The 18,158-nt window shown below is 39.5% G+C and overlaps 1 protein-coding gene across 1 annotated transcript in view; it reads left to right on the forward strand.

Annotated features, from left to right (window-relative positions):
- The window catches only part of LOC119776422 (GDNF family receptor alpha-2-like), a 106,478-nt gene that overhangs the window by 35,214 nt on the left and 53,106 nt on the right, over positions 1-18,158 (forward strand). The window contains exon 3 of the mRNA XM_038274813.1: positions 7,479-7,565. Coding sequence (XP_038130741.1) covers positions 7,479-7,565 — 87 coding nt within the window. The remainder of the gene's footprint in view (positions 1-7,478; positions 7,566-18,158) is intronic.

Genomic DNA, 18,158 nt, shown 5'->3' on the forward strand with positions numbered 1-18,158 from the left:
CATCCTCTCTGTGAGGTGATCTTAATTTAAAGGGCAACAGAGTCCAAGATTTAAGACATTCCTACAAAATAATCATGTTTCACAACAAACAATGAAGATATAACAAACTAACTGTTTGCAGCTATTGCTATCACACAGAGAGCTAGTTCACATTTATATGTACACATCTAAGAACAAAAAGTGATGAACTGATGTCAGTTTGAGCTATGGAAGCTCATGGAGTGGATTAGTTTACTTTTTTTCAGATTTTGCCATATTAAATCTTCATAAACAAAACATTTGTTTAATCAAATTTAAGGATTAATCACCCAGCTGTATTTGAACCAAATCCATCCATATATTCCGACGGTGTAAATTATTAAAGCGGGACCACAGCTTTTCCAAGAGCACATCTGTTTTCTTCAAAGCGATGGATCACATCTTTAATTTTTCTGTCGAAAGATGGATAACATGTCTGTTTTCTGACCACCCCTTAAAGGGATAGTTCGGTATTTTTGACATGAATCTGTATGGCATCCCGATCACCAGCGGCATGCAATCACACTGACTTACCCCTGGCAGCGTCCTGTGAGCAGAGTTATCGTCCAGTTTTGGTCAAGCCGAAAGTAGTCCTGCAGGTTTTTAGGTACAGCGAAATAAAACGTTTCTCTTCCCAAAACATTATGTGTCCAAAAGACGTGTGACTTTTTCCACTACAATGTTTTTGGGATGCGAAAATATCACTCTTTTGGACACATAATGTTTTGGGAAGAGAAAAGTTTTATTTCGCTGTTCCTAAAAACCTGCAGGACTACTTTCGGCTTGACCAAAACTGGACGATAACTCTGCTCACAGGACGCTGCCAGGGGTAAGTCAGTGTGATTGCATGCCGCTTGTGATCGGGATGCCATACAGATTCATGTCAAAAATACCGAACTATCCCTTTAAGTACTTGTGTTTAGGCCCCTAAAAGCTTAAGGAAGTTTAATTTCACCTGTATTCAGAGAAAAAGAACTTACCAGAGTACTGGCAACATCATTTGGCATTGATTTACTGCAATAGCTTTGGTACAGAGAAATTGCTTTAAAAAGTAGAACTGCTCTATAAACAAAAAACATGTATTTACATTTGGTGGAAAACAGAGTTGTTTTCTTTCAGTTTTACCTCAACTTTTCTGGAAATAAAAAACTCAGATATTCTCATCTCATAATTGATGAACAGATGGACTTGCAAGTCAGAATTTTTATCTTTTAAACCAGTCTTTGGTTAACAACATACTTTAATCAACAGATGTTGATGAAGATGAAGATGTTCCAGCCCTGTGGAAGAAGGGTTTAAAGGATTTTTCATGGTCATACTATCTCACATTTTCGTGTTTGTGGTACACATTTTTGAATAAGGTCCAAGTTCCATAAATTGAGCAGATCAACATAAGAAGAGAAAAGAAAATAGAGTAAGCTGAATTGAGTGCAGCTGGAGTTCAATACTCTTATGCTATGTTCAGGCCACAACTGCTGGAAGTAGCAAAAACTTTTTATGCTTGTACACATTAAGGTCAGACGTGCATCAAGAGCAGCTTTGATGCTCCTGAAGCTTATATTTGCTGTGATCTGTGGGTAAAAAGTAGTCTTAATACTTAAGTGAGAAAGTCCACCTGAAAACTTTATCTGCAGGACCTTTTAATGCACCTGGATGAACGTCAACCATTGACTTTGCATGTAAACTAGCTGCTTCTGCTGCCTCTAGCGTGTGCGATCTAAACGTAGCATAACAGTTGCAAGATAGAAACAATTTCTGAGTCTGTTAGTTTTTATCTGGATGCTCCTCAGCTTCCTTCCTGAGGGGAGAGGCTGGAACTATATTTGTGCAAAATGGGTTGAGTCCTTCGTCATACAGAGCAACCTCTCCCTGCATCTTGATGTGTACAGGTTCGAGGTAGAGGGAACACTACAGTACTCCCTACAGTCATCTGTGTAGCCTTAACCATCCTCTCAACAGGAATGCAGCTGCAATGCCACATGGTGGTCCAAGTACAGAGAGCGCTCTTAACCACATGCTGTGTGTACTACATGTCAATGGTGTTGAAGTGACCCTGAATTTTCTCGCTGTATTTGGCTTTGGCCCTCACAGTGCCTGTAGTTAGCCTTTTCCTTGTCTGATGCCCCATCTGTCCAGCTTTCAGCAGAGCTCTCTGTTCAGCATTCAGCCATGGTTTCTGGTTCAGATAAGAGGTTACTGTCCCATCCTACATCATCAGCACACTTGGAGATGAAGCCTAGATCAGAGGACATGTATTCCCCAGATTCACCTCAACTTCATATGTAACCGACTCGCTGCAAACCTACCAATCTGTGAACTGAAAACAGCCCTTTAACACAGCAGCTACATTCCTGGGCCACACATTTACTGTTTTCTTAGTTGGCCTCATCCATCTCATCAGCAGTCGATATGCTGGCACCAGCAGGATGGATATGTGGTCAAAGAAGTCGAGATGGGGATGCACCGTGAATGTTAGTGGACATGCATTGTCTTCTCCGTGGGAAAGGTGACATCCTGGTAAAAACTGGGCAGTGTTCATCAGTTTCACGTAATTAAAGTTCTCCACAATCACATGAAACACCACTGGGTGCTTTATCTGCCATGAGCTCATAAAGCTCTTCATACTTCATTAGCATCAGCTCCCGGTGGGATGCAAACAATAGTGAAACAATGTTTTTTCCTAACCAGTGGCCACAGTCCACATAGAATAACTAAAGACTGTTGATCGGGAGGCCTGAGTCTAGCATGTTACTGTTAAACCTAGTTTCTTTTAGCCAAAAATCAAGAACAATTTAAAAATATGATTAATACATAATAAAAGAATGTATCATTGTCTAAATTAATCAACCTCGCCAAGTTTACATGTCTTTGGTTAGGTACTTTGACTTAACTTGCAAAATTCAAAGTATCAAAGACCATCAACAGAAAGGCATCTAAAAATAACCTAAGACATTCGTCAAAAGTATAATTTAAAGTGTTAAACTGTTTTATTGCTTAAGTTTTGTTTACTTTATACTATAAATATGTATTCAGTTGCATATCTTAAATTTACTTAAATAAATTGTGCATTTTATTCATAACTGAGTTACATAATAAAGAATTTTTCTCATGTGCACAAATGTATGAAAATATGAAATTTTGCATTACAGTATGACTTAGTGCTGTTCAATACGAATGAATCCCATTGGAGTTAAAAGTTGTTTTGTTCATCTATTTTTTTAGAAGATAATATTACAGTTTATTTTTCCACAGTTCCTTCTTTTGATCTTATGCATTTTTACTCCCCCCAAAATCCAAATTCGTCTTTGAAAATAGGTCCAGCTCACTTAAATGAAATAGAGACTTTATGCATGTTTTTTTTCTTTTTTCTATAGATTCTGACTTAGACTTGGATTTTATTCAAGCCAAAACCAACTAATATAGCTGTAGTTATATTAGTTTGGCCATAGTCATGCTGGAAAGGGACCCTCTGCACCACTATGAAGACTTTGGAGCCTTTTTCCTTGTATCGTCCTGTATTTACATTCATCCATCATCCCATCACCTCTGACCTGCTTCCCTGTCCCTGCTGAAAAAAAGCATACATACTGAAAGATGCTGCAATTGCAAAATGTAAACATGAGGATGTTATGATCATATTTCAGATGTTTTCTTGAGAGATTTTTTTGGTTTTATTAAGCACTCTCTTTTAGGTTTGCTGTTCCCGTCTATGGCAAATTACAACCTGGTTTCTTTCAACAGAGGTTTTCTTTTAGCCACTCTTTCATAAAGGCACTATTTGCTGAATGCATGATTAATAGTTGTCCTGTCAACAGATTCTGCCTCATAAGCGTATGATCCCTGCAGATCCTCCAGAGTTCAAAATCAGCCTGTTAGCTGTTTTACTGATTTATGTTCTTTTGCCCAAACTCCTCTACATTAACTCCATAGAGGCAGGTTATTCTTTTTCCTAATGTCCAGCCTCTTTTTAATGGTCATTTGTTTGTTTGCGCAGTGCTCACATGAAGCAGGACTTTTTCTGGTGCCACTACCCTGACTCCTTGGCCAGTATCCAGATTGCTGCTGCCATCATGCTGTTGGCTGTTCATGTTTTCTGCGGCTGCTAAACCAGGAGACAGAACCTTTGGGCTTATAGTTACGTTTGGATCCTAGCCATTGCAGCTTAAGATTTTGAGGTCTCCTTCACCTGTTAGAGGCTGTTTTTCTGATGCATTCATCCTGTCCTTTTTGAGTCATGTCTTCTGATTTATTTACTCAGCTCTAGAGCTTTACATAAAGGTTGTCTTTGTTTTATTATTTTCTTTAATCAATAAACCATGAAATATTTTTTTCTTATTTTCTGCAATTACATTTCACTACTTTGTCAGTGGTGAACCAAAATGGCCCCATGGGTCATTCTTTCTTGCATGCAGAAAAAAACTAAAAACATATTAATTACAACACACCATTCAACAAGCTAAGATAAACATATCTTAACCAAGAAAGTCACTGCAGACTGTATGAATTTTTTTTATCATCTATGAACATTTCTGGGCTTTATGTTGATGAATTGGACTTTGTGCACTGATCATATCTAATGATTTGTTTTTCTGGAAGTTTAACCGTGTTCCAGGAGATTTCAGATTTTCTCATCTCTAGCAGGAGTCTTTAGAGGCATCCTCACAACACCTGCACTGTGTTTCTGTTAGGATCAGAATGCAAAGCTATTACACACTGGAGGGTTTGTCTCAATCACACAGAATGGCTATGAATTTTAAATGTGGGATTAGAGCCCACAGAGGAGCGAGCGCATGGGAGAGACAGTCAGTTGAGTGCTAATTTGATTTTTTACAAACTGCTCCTACAATACATTGTTAAGACCTATTGGTTGTGCTTTGGTTTGGTTGTTGTTTCCCTAAATCGAACAACAGGAACAACCTGGCAAGCGAAAAGGAAATCATTTGATCAAGATGTAAGACCTTGCCTGAACTTAATAAAACAAATTGTTAGAACCTAATGTCCACTTTAAATCCACTATGTATGCCAATTTGGCCGATCACTTCGAGACTGTAAAGGTTATTTGTTGTGAATATGACCACATATGTTTACTATCTGTAGTTAATGTGATCCAAGTTGCATTCCAAAGCTATGAATGGTGGGGAACATTTCAGTGCTCTGAATTAACAAAAGAAAGTAATTGAAGTGACACAATGGAGGCAGGTAAAGAAAGGTTGGACAACAAAGTAATATTTCCTTTAACTGTTTTAATAGAAGGCTGCTCAGTGGCGCAGTGGGTAGCAGTGCTTCCTTGCAGCAAGAAGGTTCTGGGTTCGATTCCTGGCTCAGTGTCTTTCTGCATGGAGTTTGCATGTTCTCCCTGAGCATGTGTGGGTTCTCTCCGGGTACTCCGGCTTCCTCCCTCAGTCCAAAAACATGACTGTTAGGTTAATTGGCTTCTCTAAATTCTCCTTAGGTGTGTGTGTGTGAATGGTTGTTGGACTGTGCTGTGATGGACTAGCGATCTGTCCAGGGTGTACTCCACCTCTTGCCCATTGACTGCTGGAGGTAGGCATCAGCACCCCTTGTGACCCCACTCGGGATAAGCGTGCTAGAAAATGGATGGATGTTTAAATAAATACATTGCGGTTGATTTAGAGCAATTTAAGTTTTTAGCAGGTTTAATTTTAGATTAGTATTAGTATTAGTATTAGTATAGCATTAAGCTGCTTCTACATGTGTGGTTCTGGTTCTGGGTATGCAGAGTAGAACTGTGTCAGAAGACCTGAGGGGTCTGTCCAGTTCATAAACTGATTTATAATGTATTTTGGTGACAAGCAATCACTGATTTATAAACTAATAGAAGTATTCTAAAGTCTATTCACTCAGATAACAGGAGCTAATCATTTCAGAACTGGGGAGGATGTGCTCTACTTTCCTTTTAGTGAGGACGTGGGCAGCAGCTTTTAGCTGTCTGATCAAGCTTTTACACAGACCTGTGCAGACACTAGTGCAGTAATGAATTCTACTAAAAATAAACGCATGGCTTGATTTGGTCCAGAAATTATAACTTCAACTTTGCAATAGCCTTTTTTTCCAAGGTTGTTCTTCCCATCCAAAAAGCGTTCTAAATTCAAAATGTCTGGAGTAGTGTGGATCTCCAGGCTTTATAGAATAGCCAAACAAAAGCCTTGTTATGGCTTAGAAAACATGCATATGGAACTGAATAAGGTCCAACCTTTTGTAATGGCGAGTCGTTGAGGTTCTTGTTGGCCTGCAGATTAACCCAAAACTGGCCCATGCCCTTCTAATTGGGAGTCGTTAGGGTCGATATTGGCCTGGCTTACTGGAGCAATGTTCTGACCACCTGTATGGCAATGCGGATTGAGATGATAGTGAGAAGGAATCAATTCTAAAGCTGCGCTATAGGTTTTCGAGAACTGAAACCTGAGTCCTCCTCTGTTTAATTTTGGTTTTTCTCTCTTAACATAAATGGCTTCCTTTACACCCCTTTCAGATCACCATGCAATTTTGGACTCTTTGTCCAAAATGTCAACATTTTGGTCCTCAAAAGATTGTCCAGTAGTTTTGTTTTTTAACTTTTTTTTTATTGACTATGATCTTGATGACTGATAATCTTCACCAGAAACTTCAGTTTTGATTAAATTCTGCCACATCTATGGGTCAATTTCCTCTTTGCATGTACACACTGCTTGAATGAGCACACAGTCACCCAGTCACAGCATTATGTTTAGCTGCATATTGTCTGCATAATTATTGTAACTATGGGTACATAAATGAAATAACAACTGAAAATGAGAAACATGTAACTCATATATCTTTGATAGGTCCAGAGAAGAAAATGTGAAGTGATTAGATAAGAACACGTGTATAAGACTATACTGGCAAAATAAACACTACTACTTTGTTGTTCTATTTAAAACCTGCAAGTAGACTTAGGCAAGGTGATAATGCAAATGTGATGTGATCTGAGTCCAAGCATGCAGAATCATTTAACTCTGAAAATGCCCCAGGTGTGCCTGGCAGGAGCCGGTCTACAGCTGTGAAGCAGTGGAACATCGGAGTAATAAAGTAGAATGATCAAAAATGTGAAATGCTGTTCGAAGGTCCCATAATACCAAAAATAAAGCCCGCGTTTATAAGAATATCGCTGAGCAGTTTGACAAGGGTAGTCTTGGTACAATGGTGAGTATGACTGGCTTCCCCACATTTACTCAGTCAAAGCCTTTCAACTGCTGAAATGCAGCTTTGTCAATAATCTTCATGATGAAGGGGAGGAGTGCAGTTCTGCAGTAGCAACCTGTCCAATTTGCTCATTCTTCAACAGTGGTATGATAATTGCTATTTAAAGGGCCTTGGGGAAAACACCTGACAAAACGAAGGTGTTTATTTTTTGATGCAGCATGAATAGTGTCACTTGAACTGCTTTGGTAGTGATAAATATTATTCCTTTGATGTTTCAGGTGGAGATATGGAGGATTCATCTCCGTATGAACCTGTAGCCCCCAACCGGCAACCTGACGTGTTTGGCTTGGCTTCCATCTCTTCAGGTATCCCTCCTTTGATCTTAACTGAGATCAAAACTGAGCCTATGAGGCCCTTTTGTACCTTCTCTGGAAGGTACAAAGGGGCTTCAAGAAACATAATATTGTGAATTTATTTACTGCTCATCTAGTTTATTTAAAAACTGTTTTTTGTTTTATACATACATATACATATATATATATATGTATATGTATATATATATATATATATATATATATATATATATATATATATATATATATATATATATATATATATATATATATATATATATATATATATATATATATATATATACATACTTTACTGAGGAGAAAAAATTTGAATTTATAATGTGGGCATTTTCCTTTAACATGGTTTTTAAGTTTACTAATACTGATTCAAAAAGTTGCCATGCAGCATAAATTTATTTCTGCAACCATCAGTTTGATCCCACTAAATATAATCCTACGCCCCCAACTACTTTTAGAAGTGGCTATGTTATTATATAAAATACATCTATGTGTAATTTGTTCTCATTATAAATCCTGTGTTCATGTGTAGGCATGAGACATTTACTAGTAGACATTAATAAACAGGGAATCATGAAGACGCCGGTCAGGGAGACTTTGAACATCTCACTGAGCACTGCTCATGTATCATCTTAAGCTGCAATAACAGAGAAACTTAAACACAGACTGACAGAATATCTGTAAGTTCTGAACCACACAAGTGTACCCTTCATTAAAAAAAGGTTATAGGAAACCTATAAGAATTCCTCCTCAAACCTCTCTAGAAGTGACATTTTAATGCTATGCTCAAACAGTTACAGTGAGAATGGGACAAGATATATTCTGGTATGTATGTGAACATACAGATATCCCCAGTTTTCAGCTTTCATGCAAGGTTAAGAATGACATCCTGTAAAGTTGCATCTGTGATTACACAAAAAGTATGTTCTATATACTATGATTTAGGTTGGTTGATTACAAATTCATACCCAAGTTGTCAGATTTTTAATTAAAAACATGTAAAACCCATGTATTTTTCAATTTTTATAATTGCAATGAAATGCTTTAAAGTGATTGCTTAGAGTGTGACGAACTAAGAAAGGGAGTTTCTAAAAGCCGCTGCTGTAAAAATCCGCTAGTTTTCTCTTTACATGGTGCTGATTACTTCATCTGTCATCAGATATACAATGGTTGTTGGGTAGGAATGATTATACCACACTGTGTGTGTGTGCACCATATTGCATTTTTCCCAACCATTGATTTTGCTTCTAGTTTGATTTCTTCTTTGGTTTACTAATTAAACAGCCCAGCAGAGTTATAGCCTGCCATTTCATCTGCTAGTTACCATTGCCTGGGTGTCAGAAATCAATGCAGCTACCCACATTTTAAAAACACAGCAACAATAGGAAATTCACCCCAGAGTTTGAGCTGTATAATAGATGTGATTGGAGGAAGGGACAACTAAACCTTGACTACTGTACCAAAGGATTTGGTTATTTTCCTCACCATGTTTGGTTTTTCCCCTTTGATTTTTGCCAAAAGCAGCTAGTGAATACTAAACCCTAATGCATGTCCTCTTCTTTCTTGGCAGATGTACTACTACCTGTAGTTTTAACTTCTATTTCATATCTCATGGGAACACACAGTGTATTTGACTTCCAAAACCAATGTGTTTTTAAAGACTGGTTCTAAAAATAGGGGAAAACACCAAGGGAAAACACTCCTGACTTCAGTTGTGCTCTAGGTACGAGCCTTACTCAAACCAAGCATGACCTTAGTGGCATTGGTTTTGTAAGATGATGATGCAGCCCACCTTTAAGAAGTCTGGATATTCTTTTGTGTATATAATTTAAATTTTTTTTATTTTTCTCTTTATTCTATGGTGCAAGTTTACAGGTGCTGGTCATAAAATTAGAATATCATGAAAAAGTAGATTGATTTCAGTAATTCCATTTAAAAAGTGAAACTTGTATATTATATTCATACATTACATACAAACTCATATATTTCAGATGTTTATTTTGTTTAATTTTGATGATTACAAATGACAACAAATGAAAATCTCAAATTCATCATATCAGAAAATTAGAATATTACTGAAGACCAATAAAAACAAAGGATTTATAGAAATGTTGGCCAACTGAAAAGTATGAACATGAAAAGTATGAGCATGTACAGCACTCAGTATTTAGTTGGGCCTCCTTTGGCCTGTATTACTGCAGCAATGCGGCGTGGCATGGAGTCGATCAGTCTGTGGCACTGCTCAGGTGTTATGATAGCCCAGGTTGCTCTAATAGTGGCTTTTAGCTCTTCTGAATTGTTGGGTCTGGTGTATTGCATCTTCTTCTTCACAATACCCCATAGATTTTCTATGGGGTTAAGGTCAGGAGAGTTTGGTGGCCAATTAAGAACAGGGATACCATGGTCCTTCAACCAGGTACTGGTAGCTTTGGCACTGTGTGCAGGTGCCAAGTCCTGTTGGAAAATGAAATCTGCATCTCCAAAAAGTTGGTCAGCTGCAGGAAGCATGAAGTGCTCTAAAACTTCCTGGTATGTGGCTGCGTTGACCCTGGACCTCAGAAAACACAATGGACCAACACCAGCAGATGACATGGCACCCCAAACCATCACTGACTGTGGAAACTTTACACTGGACTTCAAGCAATGTGGATGAAGTGCCTCTCTTCTTTTCCTCCAGACTCTGGGACCTTGATTTCCAAAGGAAATGCAAAATTTACTTTCATCAGAGAACATGACTTTGGACCACTCACCAGCAGTCCAGTCCTGTTTCTCTTTAGCCCAGGCAAGACGCTTCTGACGCTGTCTGTGGTTCAAGAGTGGCTTGACACAAGGAATGCGACAGCAGAAACCCATGTCTTTCATACGTCTGTGTGTGGTGGTTCTTGAAGCACTCACTCCAGCTGCAGTCCACTCTTTGTGAATCTCCCCCACATTTTTGAAGGGGTTTTGTTTCACAATCCTCTCCAGGGTGCGGTTATCTCTCTTGCTTGTACACTTTTTTCGACCACATCTTTTCCTTCCCTTCGCCTCTCTATTAATGTGCTTGGACACTGAGCTCTGTGAACAGCCAGCCTCTTTAGCGATGACCTTTTGTGTCTTGCCCTCCTTGTGCAAGGTGTCGATGGTCGTCTTTTGGACAACTGTCAAGTCAGCAGTCTTCCCCATGATTGTGTAGCCTATAGAACTAGACTGAAAGACCATTTAAAGGCTTTTGCAGGTGGTTTGAGTTAATTAGCTGATTAGAGTGTGGCACCAGGGGCCATCAATTTTGAACCTTTTCACAATATTCTAATTTTCTGATATGATGAATTTGAGATTTTCATTTGTTGTCATTTGTAATCATCAAAATTAAACAAAATAAACATCTGAAATATATGAGTTTGTATGTAATGTATGAATATAATATACAAGTTTCACTTTTTAAATGGAATTACTGAAATCAATCTACTTTTTCATGATATTCTAATTTTATGACCAGCACCTGTAATCCCCTATGGTTATACTGTAGTTCTTTGCAGTTTTACCCTAGTTAATCGTTTGAATGTTTTCTTTTTTTCTATTGTTTTTGTGTAGTTATATATTTTTTACATCTCTATTTTCCTTGGCTTTTCTTGTATTTCTGTGTCTTATCTACTCTGGTTAATTAGTCTGCCAACCTCAGCCATAGCCACAGTGCAGTCAAGTTGATTCTGCTCACCAGAATGGGCCCCTCTGTGTTGCCCACAGCCTACACCAATTTCTTTGCATATTTCAGCTCTCAGTTTGTCTTTGTTCCCTACAGGGTTTTCCTATTTGCCTATTTTTTGACTTCAGGGTCCAAAAATTCTTGCCTCTCTGTTTTATGACGCTTTCCGGGCTTTCCTGTGCCCGTGCTTCCTATCGCATTCCATTAAAAAATACCTTTTCGTATGTTTTCTTTTTATTTATCATTAGAAACACTCAGGCTGACTTCAGTTGTGCTCTAGGTACAAGCTTTACTCAAACCAAACATGACAGTATGACCTCTCTTTTGAGATTTTCAACTCAACAGGCACTCAAGATAAAAAGTTAGAAGTGTTATGTGGTAAGTGTAGTATGTTGTGATAAATCTTGCTGCGTGGACGTAAAAATATATTTGCCAAGGTGAAAAGAAGTAGTTCAGTAGGATGTGTCTTGACATAACAAGATACAACAGGGGACTCATTACTGTATCCATTTTATTTCAGCTTTTTTTCCCATTCTCTTGGAGGTGAAGTATTGAATCCACTCTCCAACAATCTTTTTAGCCTCCAGCTTTGCTCATTATTTATAATTTCTGAGGGCAGAGTAATTGATTGTGGCACTGAGAGTAAACCACAGGCAAACAAAATAGGTAATTACACACTCATTTGTGCACTTCTCGCTATGTTTGCCATGGCACTCGGAAGCATTCATATTCATGTTTGTAAACGTTACTGTATGGATAGCAGGGGAATATGTGATATATTTTTGGCTTGTGATGCCAGGGGGAATATGGACTCTCAGAAAGCAGCAGTTGAAAATTGAAAAGTAATTTCAGCTAAGTTTTTGTCTGAAAATGAAGATAGGGTTCAGAGAGTTGGACTGAAAGGAATGGCAATTTAATAATTGAATATTCTCTCTCACTAAGGCAGAAATAAATGTAATCTAAAGACACTTTGCTTCTCCATATGACCATATGGTAGGGCAGATCAGCTGGTTTTGTTTTCTTCAAAAGCAGTGCAGGTTTCAAGCAGTCTATATTTAAAACAAAGGGATGATCCTGTACGATCTGTCAAGAATAAGGGCAGCAGTATTATTCACAGTACTTCAATAATGAAGTCATGAGGTATAAACAAACAGATAAAATGCACATTGCTTTGGCTTTGTATGCCTCTATCAGCAGTTTCAGTAGCTCAATGCACTGGCTAGTTTCACATCTACATTCTGGTTAGCTATTCAGAAAATAGTGGGCCTTTTTGTAATTATTCCTGAGTTAAATTACAGTAGAGCAGGACTCTCTTTATTCTGAAAGTAAATGTTATGCATCACTCTACAATCTATGAATAAGTATTTAAGCATAACCCAGAATTCACTACATACAGTATAATAATATTTGTAGTTTTTAGCAGGCTTTTCTAAAATGTCTTTATTAAATCTTTAGTAAATTTGTTTATCCTGCTCTTTAGTTAAAGTACTTTTAGGGTTGTTGAAATAAACATGTACTATTGGTCATTTAAAATAAACTACACTGCTCAAAAAATAAAGGGAACACTCAATTAAGAATCGCAAAACTGAATGAATGAAATATTGTTATTTAATACTTTATGTACAAAGTATAATATGCCTGTATGACTTCCCTACAATGCCTGGGCATTCGCCTGAGGGATCTCCTCCCAGCCGCGACCAAAGCATTCACCAACTCCTGAACAGTCAATGGTGCAATGTGACGTTGGTGGATGGATTGAGGCATGATGTCCAATATATGCTCAATCAGATTCAGGTCTGGAGAACGGTCAGTCTATAGTTTCAACACCTTCATCTAGCAGGAGCTGCTGACACACTACAGCCAAATGAGGTCTAGCATTGTTCTGGATTAGGAGGAACCCGGGGCAAAACTCACCATCATATGGTCTCACAAGGGGGCTGAGAAGCTCATCTGGGTATCTAATGGCAGTCATGCTATGTCTGGTGAGCACATGGAAGGCCGAGTCGCCCTCCAGTAATGGTAAGTAAGGGTGTGCCACTCCACGCTGTTACTGATCCACTGCCAAACCGGTCATACTAAAGGATGTTGCAGGCAGCAGATCGCTCTCCACAGTATCCTCAGACACTGTTACATCTTTCATGTGTGCTCAACGTGAACCTACTTTCATCTATTAAGAGCACAGGGTGCCAGTGGTGCCTTGTGTTCTCAGGCAAATGTCAAGCATTCTGCACAGTGTTTGGCTGTGAGCACAACCCCCATCTGTGGATGTTGTGCCCTCATACCTTCCTCATGGAGTCTGTTTCTGACAATTTGAGCAGATACATTCACATTTGCGGCCTGCTAGAGGTCATTTTCCAGGGCTCTGGCAGTGGTCCTCCTGTTCCTCCTTGCACAAAGGCAGCGGTAGCAGCCCTGATGCTGTGTTGTTCCCCTCCTACAGCCTCCTCCCTGTCTCCTGGTGAACTGGCTGGTCTCCTGGTTGCATCTCCAGCCCCAGAACACTACGCCCACAGACACAGCCATTCTGGATGAGTGCACTACCTGAGCCACTTTTGTTGGTTGCAGAGTCACCAGCATTAAAAACTGACGAAAACATAAAACAAGAAAGCACAGCTACTGGGAATTGGTCTGTGGTCCCATGTGAAATTGATTGTTAATCAGTGTTGCTTCGAAAGTGGAAAGTGTGATTTCACAGAAGTTTTATTAAATTTAAGTTATATTGTGTTTCCATGCTACATTTATTTATTTATTTTGAGTAATGTATTTTTCCTTTTTTAAGATTTTCCAGGGACAACATTATGGATTGGAAGTTCAGATTTACCAATGTGAAGGTGAACCAAGGGTTAAAAAGTTACAGTATCAAACAACACAAACATGTTTTTGTCTTTTCATTACAATTTTAATTCCCTGGGGGGGAAAAAATCCAGTTGTGTAAAATGTTGTCAGACATGGTTTAGAAACCAAAGCAGTGACACCTACAATTTTCTTACTAACTTACAGTAAAGAGAGCAAAGGAGCTTGCCTTCAACCTCAAATAAGGCAGGATATAAATGTAAAATGATAAACAGATTTTCAGTAAACAGGGTGAGACCACCCAAGGGTCTAACATTGGGTATACCTCTTCAGGGGATTAGGCTCTCCATCAATTTATTTAATCTCTTGACTCAGTTTCTTTAGTAAAACATTTTGCACTCCTGCTTAAATGCTTTTTTTCTTTTTACTTTCCTGATTTCTTTTTATTCAGTCTTTCAATTTCTGTTCCATTTGAGTTCAGCAATATTTCTTTTACTATTTTCTTCTAACAAAGTACCAAATATTCAAAATTTTAAGGATGAATTTTATTGTATAACAGATTTGCTCAATTTCCCAATTTTCCCAACCATAATCTGGTTGAGAAAATCCCATTCAACTTACGTATACAGCCATTTCAGGCATTTTATTTTTTAGTAATAATGCAGAGATTAATTTATATGCATTTTAAATTCTGAAATATGACCAAATTTGCCTAAAGACAACAGCAGATCTGGTGTCACTGCAGCTGTGTGCTTAGCCATAATTCGTTTTACATTTTTTTAAAGCACTTTCAGGACTGTGGCAGCTTTAAAATGTTTGATGTTAAAACCTACTCTAACCTTTCTTGGACTCTTTTTTTCTTTATCAGTACTCATGATACAATAATTAACTATTAAAATAGCATAAAGTTTTAAATAACTTATAACATAGCTTGAGTAGTGTTTAACTCAGACATGGGCATACTACGGCCCCCGGGCCGTATACGGCCCGTTAGGCTTTTTAATCCGGCCCGCCGAACTTGTCCAAATTACCCTATTTTCACGACTGTAAGGCGCACATAAACGTCTTTTTTTTTCTTTTTCTTTTTTCCTCAAAATGTGCGGTGCGCCCTATGTGTGTTGTAACTGCGACTTTTGAGACCACGATGCAGAACTCCTCATCTCCTCATTGAGGAGATGATGAAAGCGTGGCTGAGGGAGGTGAATGTAAGAAGACCAGGTGTTTTTTTCCACTCATCACCATCTCTGGTAATCTGAGACTGCATGCGTGCCCATCTCACAGCTGATGTGAAAAACATGGTGAAACAAATGAATGCTGTGCTCGCTGTTATTCAACCGCTTGACATCGGTGTGAACCGGACCCAGCAGGTGCAGCAGAAGCAGCGAATTTACATGCAAAGTCAATGGTTGACGCGCGTATAGGCGCAGCAAAAGGTCCCGCAGCGCGTCGGGAGCGTTTATCTGACGCGCCGCAAACGCGCTGCTGCTGCTGGAGATGGAAAAATTGAAGTTTTGCTGCTGGAAGCGCCGCATCAACCAATCAGAGAAGCGGCCGTTCAAAGTAAGGCTGCGAGCGGCGTGGGAGCGATGGATGACAGACGGAGACCACAGTTTCAGGATAAGTGGAAGGCAGCGCCGGGCAAGTTACGCCACCGTTTGCGGATGGATTGTAGATGCTTGGACTACTATGTGTCTGCTGGCTCTGTTGTTCAAGCTTTCGCAAAAGCCGGCATTATTTCTGAGGAGCTGCGCTGCACGGAAAGTGACTCTGACAGCGCAGAAGGAGAAACTGGCATGTCTGATTTAGTGCAGCTGTTTAATTCAGAAACAGAGGATGATGACTTTGATGGGTTTGATTAATACTTTGTAATAAATACATTAATAAAGCACAATCATACTCAGTTTTGCTCCCGCTCTATTTTTCTACCTGAAAACTTAATTCAACAGCAGCCTCTGGTCTCCTCCTCCTCTTCAGCGCGGTGGCTGGCAGGTGTTTTTTCATCTAAATAATCTAAATCTTGCAGCTATATTTGCTGTGATCAGGGGGAATAAAGTAGTTTTAATATGTTTTTAAGTGAGAAAGTCCACCTGAAAACTTAATAATTGCAGTCAGTTCATCCAGATTATCTATTTCTGTCGGAGCCGCTCAGACCCCCACATACCAGCGGTGCACCGACAGTAGAAATCCCTCTAGGCCGGGCAGCCTCCGGGTTCACCTCGGCTGCTGGCAGGTGTTTTTCGTCTAAATAATTTAACTGCAGGCACCAGGATGCCGGTAATAAAAGCGAACATATTCCGTCGGCAGGTTTCAGGATTTTAAGTTAATTTAGGAGTGACCACAGCGCTGTGTCATCTGCGATATGTCTGTCTCACGGCCAGCTCCCAGGTTTGATTAATACTTTGTAATAAATACATGAATAAAGCACAGTCATACTCAGTTTTGCCCCCGCTGTATTTTTAAATACGCAGTAGAGGTATTTAAACGTAGTAGAGGACATGTACCTGTATATAAAAAACGCGCCCTATAATCCGGTGCGCCTTATGTGAGTGTTAAATACAGAAATGGGACACATAACTGAGACTGCGCCTGTTAGTACGGTGCACCTTATGGTCGTGAAAATACGGTGTCGTAAAAACCCATGGATGTGTAAAATCCTGATTCATTTCCCATTCCCCTCTAGACACACTTTCCAGCTGACATTAAACATGAGCGGACCAAAGAAAAGAAAAGTGGACACTGAGTGCCGAGTGTTTAAAAAGGAGTGGACAACAAAATATTTTTTTACTGATGTCCGATCAACGGCTGTATGTCTGATATGCCAAGAAACGGTTGCAGTTTTTAAAGAGTACAATATCAGCCGTCACTTTGCCACAAAGCATGCTAACTACGGTAGCAAGCTGTCAACACAAGAACGGGCGGCTACTGCTCAGAGGTTGGCAGCTAATTTACAGACTCAGCAGAATTTTTTTCACCGACAAACTGCGATCCAGGAGTCAAGTACCAAGGCAAGTTTTTTGCTGGCATTCAAGTTAGCAAAGGCTAGCAAGCCTTTATCCGAAGGCGAGTTTTTGAAAGAATGCATGGTAGACACAGCAGATCTCTTGTGTCCGGAAAGCAAAGGCAAGTTTCAAAAAATCAGCTTGTCACGCAGGACAGTGACTCGGCGTGTGGAACTGATTGACGAACATATAGTCAGCGAGTTAAACAAAAAAGCGGAGTCCTTTAATTTATTTTCACTAGCACTGGATGAAAGCAACGACATGAAAGACACTGCTCAGCTCCTAATTTTTATCCGAGGGATAAATGACAGTTTTGAGATAACGGAGGAGCTTTTGAGCATGGAATCGCTGAAGGGGAAAACACGAGGAGAGGACTTATATGAACAGGTGTCTGCTGTCATCGAGAGAATGAAGATGCCTTGGAGTAAGCTTGCCGGTGTCACCACGGATGGATCGCCAAATTTAACTGGAAAAAACGTCGGGTTGCTGAGGAGAATCCAAGATAAAGTGAAAGAAGAAAACCCTGACCAGGATGTTATTTTTCTTCACTGCATCCTTCATCAAGAATCTCTGTGTAAGTCTGTATTGCAGCTTAATCATGTTGTGGATCCAGTTGTAAAACTTGTTAACTTCATACGAGCAAGGGGACTTAATCACCGTCAGTTCATTGCGTTCCTAGAGGAAACTGATGCGGATCACCAGGACTTACTTTACCACTCTCGTGTCCGCTGGTTAAGTTTGGGGAAAGTGTGCCAGCGAGTGTGGGAGCTCAAAGAGGAGATTTGTTCGTTTTTGGAGCTAATGGGGAAATCCAACGAATTCCCTGAGCTGAGCGATGAGGACTGGCTTTGTGACTTTGCGTTTGCTGTGGACATATTGTCACACATGAATGAGCTGAACGTTAAGCTGCAGGGGAAAGATCAGTTTGTGCACGATATGTACACAAATGTGAGAGCCTTCAAATCCAAGCTGATTTTATTCTCCAGGCAAATGTCAAACAAATCTTTCGCTCATTTTCCCACACTGGCCATGCAGAAGGCCACCCGAAACGTGAAGAAATACTGCAAATTACTGGACGACCTGCACAGAGAATTCTCCCGTCGGTTCACT

The sequence above is a fragment of the Cyprinodon tularosa genome, unplaced genomic scaffold (genome assembly GCF_016077235.1).
Source record: "Cyprinodon tularosa strain WSP-4 unplaced genomic scaffold, ASM1607723v1 ctg1206, whole genome shotgun sequence".
NCBI lineage: Eukaryota > Metazoa > Chordata > Actinopteri > Cyprinodontiformes > Cyprinodontidae > Cyprinodon > Cyprinodon tularosa.